An 11,545-nucleotide genomic window follows, 5' to 3' on the forward strand; every position below is an offset into this window, starting at 1 on the left:
ACGTTTCAGTTTTTCAAACTGGCCGTACCCAGCGTCAAAGCAGTGCTACTGTTTCTGTGTCATTTACTTTTCTTTTTCATATTCGCATCGATAACATTGAATTTATCAAATACACCGAAATTAACTGCATATCGTTGATGATGAATCACCAAAAAGAATAAGCTGAAATTACATCATATATAGCCCTACAGTTGCCAGTGCGGCAAAAGGCAAGCAGTTCTTTTAAAGACAGCGAGTCACCTCAAATAGCTATGGAAAGAGGCTAGTACTGATCCGTTGTGTCTCTCGGTGCCACTGCTACTCTATAAAGGCGCCTTCAGAGAATTAATTTGTGCTTATTTAAAGAGAATGCATTTCTACTCTATCCATGTACTGCTATTCGTGTGTTGCTATCTATAGCTCACAAAAAGTGTGTCACATTATGCAGACATGTAGCGTCCTGCTTGGCTGTACCTGAAGAGATGTGGTATGATAAGCCTGAACCTGACCCTGACCCACCAAATGATCAGCCAAATCTGACAGCATGTAAATAACAGAATGTACAACAGGTAATGAAATGCAGCATTTTTATCCATTTCATTTAAATTGTGCTCAATATCACATAGTAAAACACTTATATACCTTAGTTTATTGGCCACATCAGTAACAGCGTCCACTACTGCATTTTGTGACTCCAGAACAGCGTCCATCAGCACACAGCCAGATGGTCACCTGGCGCCATGCTTTTAGTGTGAATTCCTTGCACGGCGCTATAAATGAGACCCCTGAAGAGACAGGGTTTTGGAATGAGATGTCCAACAAGCTCAAATAGTCAGATGCAAGCAAAATTTTAGCCATACAGTATATTTTGGATTGATCTGACATTATGTGCAACATCTTATAGATCAGTGAAACCAGGTTAACTTAATCAGTTTCGTATTCAAAATCTAAGACAGCAAAATGTAAAAAATGTTGACGCTTGTAAAATGTATGTCAGTAATCCACACCCCTGCGAAGTAGTAAATGACCACACAATACGATATTATTGTTAACATAAGTCAATCTCTGTTATGTCACTTATTTTCTGATGTTTGAGTATGATTCCTCTGACTTATCAGAAATATCTTCAGAAACTTCCCACTCCAACAAAACTACAAAATTCCTTCTTAATTAGATGCTTAATTGATTTCTGTTATATCATGAGAGTAAGTTTATTTATAATTCAGGTTTTGTATTGCACACAATGTAGACATATGGCATTCTATCAAGTCAGCCTACGTTAAAACAACATTACACATTTCCTTTTGTATCTAACTAGATGTTAGTTTGTTTTTAAAATATTTCAGAACAGTATTTCGAATTTCTTTTGTGTTTATTCCATAAATTAGGGGATTTAGACAAGGTGGAACGGTAATCATCACTGTCCCGAATATCTTTGTTAAAGTAGGATTGATATTTGGAAACCGCAAAGCCATGATTGAAAATAAAAGAGTGGTTTCAAATACAACATAAACCGTTAAGTGTGAAGCACAGGTCTGAAGAGCTTTACTTTTGGCATTGGCTTGCGATTTGAAAAGACAAGTTATTAGAATTTTTGCGTAAGTGAAAGCAATGACCGAAAAAGACAAAGCAGATGTGAAATATGTAATAAATAATCCATAAATGTTATTTATTGAATAATCTCCACAAGCCAATACAAACAAAGCTCCGTTGAAACAATATGCGTGTACTACTACTGATTTACATTTTGGAAGTCTTATTGTAATCGACAAAAGAACGACGATAAGAATGAAGGAGCCTCCCCAGGCCATCGAGCAGAGTTTCATTACCATCCGCGGCGTCATGATTGCAGAGTAACGGAGAGGGTTACAAATCGCCACATATCTGTCTATGGCCATTGCGGTTAGTATCAGCTGTCCTACTGTGTAATACATGTGAATGCAGAAAGCTTGTATAATACATGCTGCAAAAGAGATCACCTTCACATCAACAAAAAAGTCAGACATCATTCTCGGCATTAGTGCGGTACTGCCGATTACGTCGCACAATATTAGGTTACATAACATTATATACATCGGTCCATGCAAATGTGTATGAAGAGCTATAACTAGAAAAAGTGTTGTATTCACAAAAACAATTATCATATACCCAAAAAATACTAACAAAAACAAGGGCACCCTGGCTTCCGGCGAAAAGAAGAAACCTTCCAAAATGAAATCTGATGTGTTTCCAACAAGGTTGTACATCTTCGGTGAAGCCGAGTCGTAGTCTGAAATAAAACACAATGTTGTATTAAAATTAGATTAGCTCCTCTATGCACACTTCAGTTTAAGAAAGTTTATATTTGTTTGGGTCGCAGACAATCAGAGTCTATCCCAAGTGTGAATTCGGAAGCACACTAACGATTATTGATATATGACGACACTTTAACTGTCTGCGAATTTACACATTTACGTGTTTGTTGTACAATTTTGTAATCTTTTGCGCAGCACTCTTAAAAATAATGGTTCTTTAGTGGTATTTTATTGTTCTTTACAGGGTTGTGCGTTTCCCCATGACTGTTGCTTCACAAAGAACCATTTCATTCTGGGAATGATTATTTACATATGAAGTTGGTTCTTTCTGCATTGAAAAACCTTCTATAATGTAGAGTATAAAGGAGAATTTTTTTAATGTATGGTAGGCTACCTAGCACGACACTAACAAAGTTAAGAAAGACTGGCCTTTGGTGTGTTACATACGTATGCAAGTTTCAAATTCATGGCCCATTGATATTTCACAAATCTGTCATCACCTATTCATGGGCATATATACTGCACGGAGCATGTTACGGATCTAAATAAATAAAGGTTCTTTCTTGAACCTTCATGTGGATGAATCTTTCGGAATCCAAAAATGATTCTCATGTCATCCTTCTGAATAACCACTCTGGTATCTTAATTTTTAAGAGTGCACCTTGCCCATTGCACTTACCTTTCGCTTAGATATACAAAACTTTTTTTGTTTGTTTTTTCATATTTTTTTGTCTCGTTTCAAATAGCCGCAGCGTTTTAAAACAATATTGTTCATGAACACTGACCAATGGAAATACCCCTTGTTTTAGGTTCGTTATTTTATTTAGGTCTTAACAGTAACAAACATAACTTGTGTCCAATTTATTATGTATGACACTCCATTTCCATTTTGTCACTTTAGTTTATTTTTTTCGTGTTCCATAATCTTTTAATATTATCTAAACGATGTTATCGGGCAAAAGCTACGATATGTGTGTGTGTGTGTGTGTATTTTGCAAGTTGAAAATTCAATCAATCCACATACAAAAATGAATAAAACGCACAACTGAAACGCGCTATGAATATGGTATTGAAATGTTTGTTTTATGAACTTACTTATCAGCTCTAAAGCAGTTAATGAACATTTTCAGGTTGACGCCGACGATTCAAAAGGGCAAAATCAGAAAAAAGGCGCCTCGTGTACATACTGAAAGAGAAGAGAGAGAGGGATCGAATGGTGCGGATACTTGTATCTATTGGCATTATTGGTGAGAACAAACCCTGGACAGAGCGCTAATCCGTGATAGTTAGCCAGGCCAATCAACCAGATTTGCATATTCTTTAGGATGTGTAACGAAGACTGTAAAATCCGAATAAATAGAACACAATCTCGCCGACGTGGAGAGAATGTGGCAACACCATACGGCTGAGGCTCTCGAGTCCGATTTCCTGGAGTCGTAAGACTGAATCAATAAGCCCTTCACCAAAGTCAACCCTTCTGCGTTCATCAGCAGTATGTTATACTACCGTAATGTGTTCGTCACGTTTAATGTGTTCTTAAAATTACAAAACTCATACGTGACAGTGACCTTTTTTCATTCTATGCAGCAGTGACCGATACTCTCCGCTAGGATCATGTGGAGGACACAGGCTCAATAAACTGGCAGACATTAGTGACATATAAATAACGAACACTGCACTAAATTACATTTGAGAAAGCGCTCTACTTTATTGTTATCTATTAATTGTAGCGAAAGATTGCCTTATATTTCAACTGCGTAAAGTAACACGTTCATTTCTATAATTCTTAATTCATGCACCGCAGTATTGTAGTGAACGTCTATACTAAGACTGTTTAAACTTTTACATTAATTGCATGAATGTAATCTTTACGTTGAATTTCTATGAATATTTTATGCATTTCATTTTCTGATAGTAGTATAAAGTTCACGCTCATTATTTATTAATATTCGTTCGGGCTCAAGAAAGAACTAGAAACCTTTACCTTATCCGAAGACCAAGATTGCTCCGTTTTAGAATAATATACCAATAATATAATAATACTCGGAGAAATTTTAAATGAAGTGTCTGTTCAGAGTAATTCTGCATCTGCAAAGTATAAGGATATAAAGGATAAAGCACATCCTCTGTAATTAGCTTTTCTCTGGAGAGGTTACAAAAGTCTTACTAAAGAGAAATATTATCTAGAGAGTAAGAAGGTCCCGTTGCAGTGTCAATTTAAATTGTTTACAGCACAGATAATCATTTTGAGAATTCTGATTTTTTTATTGAGTGTCTTATAAATTAATTTGATTATCTGGCCTCATAAAAATGGAAGACATATTTCTAATTACACATTAACTATAGGACTGGGTTCTGTCCTTTAAAAATCATTGCAAGATTTTTAACACCTATAATATTTCAAGATGCTGAACAATTAATATTTGCTTTCCTGTTTAGATTATTGCACTCTATGCCCTACTCTATACTTAAGAAAGACATCAATCAACTGCAGCTAGTTCAGAATGCATCAGCAAGACTCCTAACCAAAAAGAAAAAAAGGAAATCTGAGCATATATTACTGGTCTTTGTTCCCCATCATTGGTTTCTTCTTAAAGTACTCTGCCGCTACCTTTGATTTTGGGAAGAAAGTGGATGCCCCCAATCATTGAATAGATCTCTGTAATCTAAACTTGTTGGATGGTGCATAACAATAATAAATAATTTTATCTCATTTGTTTTTAAATGCCCCGTCCATTTAAGGGTTTGTTTCTAGTTTGCATGTTGACCTTGAAACCTCTTGAATGTTTATTGTCTCCAACTTCCAGTCAGCTGAAGTTTTAGTTTTCTCTCCTCCCTGCCCAATTAAATGAATCGGATTCTGAGCTTATATGTTAAGATTTAAAAATTGCAATTCGGCAAAAGCACATTTAGCTAAGTTTTATTTTGTTGTACACTTACCCTTTTCTGTTTTATTTTTCACTTGTTTGCTTAATTACTTTGTAATTGTAACTCTATACTTTTTAAAAATGGGATACATCATTTTTTTAGAAATCAACAATAACAATAACATTTATTTATATAGCACATTTTCATACAATAAGGTAGCTCAAAGTTCTTTACAAGTTAACAAAGAAAAAGTTACAAGAAAAGAAACTAATTAAGATTAGGCAATAATATTAAAGAATAAATATTATTAAACAAACAATAAATAAATAAATAAATATTTATAAAACAAGGTTAGGTCAGATGGCCAGGAAGACAGAAAAAAGCAAAATACAAAACTCCAGTTAGGCTGGAAAAAAGAAAAATCTGCTGGGGTTCCAATGCGGAAAAACTGCACAGACCCTAGCTGGGCATTCTACCTAACATAAATGTTTCAAAATCACTCCTCTTTGTTTGACAGCACACAGAGTTGCCTACAGCAAATAGATGTCAAACAAAAACTTTACTATGATATTAAAAAATGCTAATTCTAAGGAAGCAAACAAGGGCATGGTCATGCAGATTCCTAGTTAAAATACTACGTAACCATTGTCTTATAGAGTTTGCATGTTTTTACCATGTCTGCTTGTAGTTTCCTTCTCATTTCCTCAATGCATAAGTTTATTAGTAACCCCAGATTGTGTGCCTGCCCTCCTACAGTCTTAAAAAAAGGTGCCAAATTGGTTTTTCAGAGTGCTGATATTTGGATCTCAAAAGAACTATCAACATGACGGTTACAGAAAATCCCTTATTTATTCATATTTTTAACAGGTTTCATAAGTAGTGAAAACAGATGAAAACAGATCTGTGAAATACCAATAGGTTCCTGATTTTGAAAGGAATCTTAATGTATACAGTGTAAAAGGCTAAGTTCAGTTTTTCTCGATCTGCACATATCCTGCTAGGTCACCTACTCTACATTAAGATTTCTGTTTTGTCCACATATTTGGAAAAAATTTTAAGCTCAAACAACAGATTTCATATGTAAATAACCCTTCACAGAACACACAGTAATTTGTCAAGCAATGGTTTTACAAGAAGCAACACAACCCAATGAAGTGCCATTAAAAGATGTGTGTCTGTGGACACTACAACTCAAAAACTGAATGAGCTGATTCTTATGTTATTTCTTGCAATTTGCATTGGTTAGTCTTAGCAAAGGTTAACCTTTGAAGCAATTTTATCTATTCAGATTCAAGCTTTTAAAATCCATAGTTTTTAAAACCAGTACCAAAACCAGTCAAATCACTGCTGAAAAAGTTCATAAAATTTAGTATATATATTTATGACTTTGAAAGAAAAAAGATATGGAGTTCAATCGATTGTTTGAGAATTGTTCATTTTAAATTTCAGTTTTCTCATCTGTTAAATCCAAAGTACTAGAAAAGATGTTGTTCATTGAGATTAACCAAGATGCGGCTTCTTTTGTGTCTCCTCCAGTCCACAGTGTATTCTATTGAAGCAGTAATATTCATGACCAGGTTGTTCTCAGTACAGCTTCTGTCCAGTTGGTGTTTTACATGCCCAGCCCTGGGGCCTCATGTATAACGCCGTGCATAGAATTCACACTATAACATGGCATACGGACAAAAGCGGAAATGTGCTTACGCACAAAAAAATCCAGATGCATAAATCTATGTGTACGCCAACTTCCACATTCTTCCTCTACATAAATCCCAGTCAGCGTGAAAAGTAGCGCATGTGCACGCGCCTGCTGCCCCACCCCAACTCCTCCCAGAATTACGCCTCTTTGAATATGCAAATCAATATAAATAGCCCTTAAGTGCAGCCTTCTGTGAAAAGACAATGGAAAAAGCACGGGGGAAAATAGAAGAATTTCAGCAAATACGAAGTGGAGGCAAGGAAAAACGTACTATTTGTTGGTTTTAACAGTGGTATAAACAACAAAAAGAAGTTGATCGAGTGACATAGCGTGTCGGAGAAACTCGAAAGCTCAAGTTCACAAAGTCGCACAGTGCCTGAAATAAAAAAGAAGTTGTCACATATCAAAGTCGCAGTGAAAAGGCAAGTCATAGCCCACCATCTGAGTGTCATATGAAAGGTTATTAGGGTACAGAGAAAAAAACAATAGGCACAAAGTGGGAAAAAAGCACGAAATGTCAACTTTAATCTCTAAATTTCCACTTTAATCACGTAGTTTATTTTGTTATTAAAGTAGAACATCATAAACTTCATCTTAAAATTGTTTCATTTACTAGTTTCTCAAATTCCATCATAACTAAAGTAGCACATTAAATGCTTTGTTTTCTATTTGATCTTCTATGTGCTCTATGTGTGTGAATCACTATGTGCTTCCGGGCTTTCTCTTCCTCCAACAGGACACAGAATCCATTACACCTCTCTGAATAATTAAAATACTGAGATATCATTTTCATGATGATAGGAGTTAAAGAATGTTATTTAACATGGGAACAAGGTGGCGCAGTGATTGTTCCTGCCTCATGCAAGATGCTTGCTGCGCCATGCATGTCCTTTGATGAAATAATTTATTGCAGCAGTACTGTCTCTTTCAAAGTACTAACCTCCAATTCCTGTCCTTACTTTTCTTTCTCCAAATACCCAATTGCCACACAATCAGCTCTGTAATAGACATTAAGCCATCTGTAAGCTGTCAATGCAGATTCTTCAAAACTTTTAAGGAACATTGAAATATCTTCGTAGTACTTGTTTAATTATTCTATCCATCTATCCATCCAGTGTCGCGCCAGCACCAGCAAGAATACAGTGCGAGGCAGGAACATTCCATCAACGGAGCGCCAGATCCTTGCTAGCGCAGTGACACCGTATCCTCACATGTTTAATTATTAACAATAAAAATTATTTAAATGAAGTTAAAGTTTTATCTGTATAATATAATAAACATATGTTGCTGCATTTCATCTTAAAAATGATATTGTCATCATATGTAAATGAATATATAGTGGCTCAGGTTGTGCAATGTTATAACTGTATCACAAGTTTACAGTGAGATAATTGTACTTATAAGTACAAACAGTTCTACAAGGAGCACTTGATGGACTGATTAAGTGTGTTTATAGTTCTTTGGATTGAACTGTTTCTGAACCGCAAGGTCCGTACAGGAAAGGCTGTGTTGGCTGGGATTGGCTCCAGCAGACCCCCGTGACCCTGTGTTCGGATTCAGCGGGTTGGAAACTGAATGGATGGATAATTGGATGAAAAGATTACTTGGAAGGTACATGTACAGAAAATTCTGGACAAGTATAAGAAAATAACAAATACAATGATGTGTTAAGTGGGAACCGAGTGGGGAGCAGGGAGATCAGCTTTAAAAGCAATATACACCGGATTAATGAAAGCAATAATAGATTACAGTTGTATGGTATACAGTACAGCTTCTGATACAACATTAAAAAACTAGACTATATATTCAGTATCAGATTTTGAGATTGTGTACTAGTGCATTTAAGAAAACCCTGGCAGCAGCAATGCAAGTGGAAATTGTTTTTAATGGCTGTAGAAATTAGGAGACAAGAATTCAAATGAATTACTGGGTTAGTTTACAAGGGCATAGTCCAGATCATGCAACCAAAGAAACATTGTTAGGAGAAGTGCAGGAAGAAAATGAAATGTTTTGGGTGGGAAGTGGCGCAGAAAGCAAAAGAACTCATGATAGACAAATTAAACATTACTCCAACAATGCCATTACCCTTTCAATACAACCATGGATACTAAAAAATAATTTTTTTTTTAAATTAAAAATTTCACATTTTTAGACAAAGAAAACAAGGTGGAAGAATTTCAGTGCATATACAGTACTGTACTGGAATACGTTGACAAGTATCACAACTATGTACAGATTTATACAGATGCAGCAAAGGATTCAGACAATAAAATAGGAGGAGCAGTCATTGTCCCAGAGTTAAATCTACAAATGGTAAAAGGATCAGTGATGGAATATTTCAGTTCAGGGCAAATGATTGCATTACTGTTAGCGGTACAATGGATTGAAGAGGCTGGTCCAATAAGATGAGTAATTTGTTCAGATCTAAGTTCATCTCTATATAGCCTAATGTATAGGTGGTCCAATAGTAGGGCTGACATTTTGGTTGAAATTCAACAAACATTATACAGAATTCAAATGATGGGTCTCAATGTAACCTTTTTATGGATACCAACAGCAGATCAAATTGCAAAAGAATCTACAAATTACGAACAAATACTGTTAGTAGTTGGTCTGAGTAAATCTGAAGTGAGGAGTATTGTTATACAAATGATGAAGGAAAGGTTGAAAAAAAACCAATGAGACAAAGAAAAGAAGGGACAATGGTATTATAGAGGTCAGAGATAAGTCGGAGAAATGAGAAGAACAGAGAGGAATAGAAATGATGAACGATTAATAACAAGACTTAGATTTGTACACACTGGTCTAAACAGTTCACTTTATAGTATAGGGAAACATCATACAAGCTTATGTGGATATTGTGGAAAGGTATAAACAGTAGAACATTTGATATTACAATGTCAGAGGTATGACAAGGACAGGAAAAATTTAGTAAAAAACCTCCGGGAACTGAAAGTGAATCTTATTTTGGAAGGTATTTTCAGAATAAATCAGGGGATGCATGCTATCGGTGCAATTATTGCAAAATATTGCAATTTTTGAAAGACACCAAGTTTATTGAGAGGATATAGTAATGAGAACATTCTGATCCACACTCCATACCAGGTGGTGGTGGTAATGCTCCAAACTGTTCTTTGCCAATCACTAGTAAAATGAGAAGTAGCAGAAGAAGCAGAAGAAGAAGAAACAGGAGCGAAAGAATCAAGAGCAAAAGGGAAGACCTGTGAGAGCAGTATTGGGCAGAATGAGCCAGCCAGCTAAGGAGAAAAGGCAGTGCAATCATAGGCCCCACGCAGGAGTGATTGGTTCTGTATAGGCCGGTTTCCCCCACTGATTATTTGTACGGAGTGGGTGCAAGTGTGGTGGAGTCCTCCCCAGGGATCAGATTTACAACTGCAGGAGCGTGAGGGAAGATGGGAGGACAACAAACCCCGACTGGTCTGGCAGGAGCCACGTAAGTCAGCAAAGACGGGGGTCGGACATGGATGCCAAGTCTCTGCCGGCTGAGTGAGTCATGGGTGAGCTGGAAGACAAAGGAGGAGTTTGGTCAGGCTCATCCAGGAGTATAAGGAACATTAAGGGTCCAATTACTGTGTTTTACTCTCATTTTAACTCTGATTTTATCTCATGGATAACCACTGTTTAAATGAATTGATTGATTTTTTCAGCACTGCATTTTTGGACACTTTGTTTTTGACTGTTTTAATAAAAGCACTTGTACCTTTTTCACCTACCCCTTGCTATTGGTGTGTAAGTGTCCTCATCTGCCTGGCTTCTCCCAGTTACAATACTGATGGTTGCGGGTTCAAGAGCCTCATACATGTAATAGGTAGTGTGGAGCCGACCCACACCATCACAGTGTCTAATACAAGAATAGACTGTATTTAAAAATGACAGAAAGATATTTAAAATAAGTGACTCTATCAAGACATGGGATCTTTACCACTCAAATGACTAAAGATAGTATTTGTGAAGTCAGCACCTTTCTTTTCTTGATGAACAGAATGATCAGTATTGAAGTTCAGAGGGCTATTTACAGTAAGTCACTATGGCAGCTCCATCACTAATGAACGGTGTTTCACTAAAAACTAAAAAAAAAATCTATCTTCCCATCATTCATAAGATATTCACATTAAACATTTTTATATTTACTGATCTAATATTATAATTTTTTGTATTGGGCTAAAACAGAATAGAAAGTTGAGGCTACAGTGTGCACAGGCTCACCAAAACTGGATAGCTGAAGACTGGAAAACAATGATCTGTTGTGAAGAATATTGACTCAGAATTTCCCAGGATCAATCAATTAGGTAAAAAAATTTCTGGACCATAATTACAGACATTCAGTAAATAAGAGATATTTCATTTTTGGATGGAGTATTCTTTCAAGAATGCATTTTTACCTAATTTATTGATTCTGGGTTAAAGTCTATAAAGACTATAAAACAGAGGAATTCTGAAGAAAAGGTTTGACATTCTGCCAACGAAAAAGTCAAAGCATCATTAAGGAAGGGGAAATACAGAAGTGACAAAAATTTTATCCTAAGGCTTCTGTCAATTGTATGTATTTACAGAACATCACTATTAACTCTTTGAGGGCTGAATATTTGTTCCAAAAAACTGAGTTTTCTGGAAAGCACACGTAAGTCAACATAAAACGTCTGTTGCTATGTGCTGTGGCTGCTGTTGGTGCATGTTCAGCATC

The 11,545-nt window shown here is 36.0% G+C and overlaps 1 protein-coding gene across 1 annotated transcript; it reads right to left on the minus strand.

The window, feature by feature from the left end:
• Positions 1 to 1,289: 1,289 nt before the first annotated feature.
• On the minus strand, positions 1,290 to 2,238 carry LOC114651020 (olfactory receptor 52H1-like). The gene has a single exon (XM_028800974.2). It carries the CDS (start codon positions 2,223 to 2,225, stop codon positions 1,290 to 1,292), a length of 936 nt encoding a protein of 311 aa, XP_028656807.1. The 5' UTR covers positions 2,226 to 2,238.
• Positions 2,239 to 11,545: the final 9,307 nt, after the last annotated feature.

The sequence above is a fragment of the Erpetoichthys calabaricus genome, chromosome 4 (assembly GCF_900747795.2).
Source record: "Erpetoichthys calabaricus chromosome 4, fErpCal1.3, whole genome shotgun sequence".
Taxonomy (NCBI): domain Eukaryota; kingdom Metazoa; phylum Chordata; class Cladistia; order Polypteriformes; family Polypteridae; genus Erpetoichthys; species Erpetoichthys calabaricus.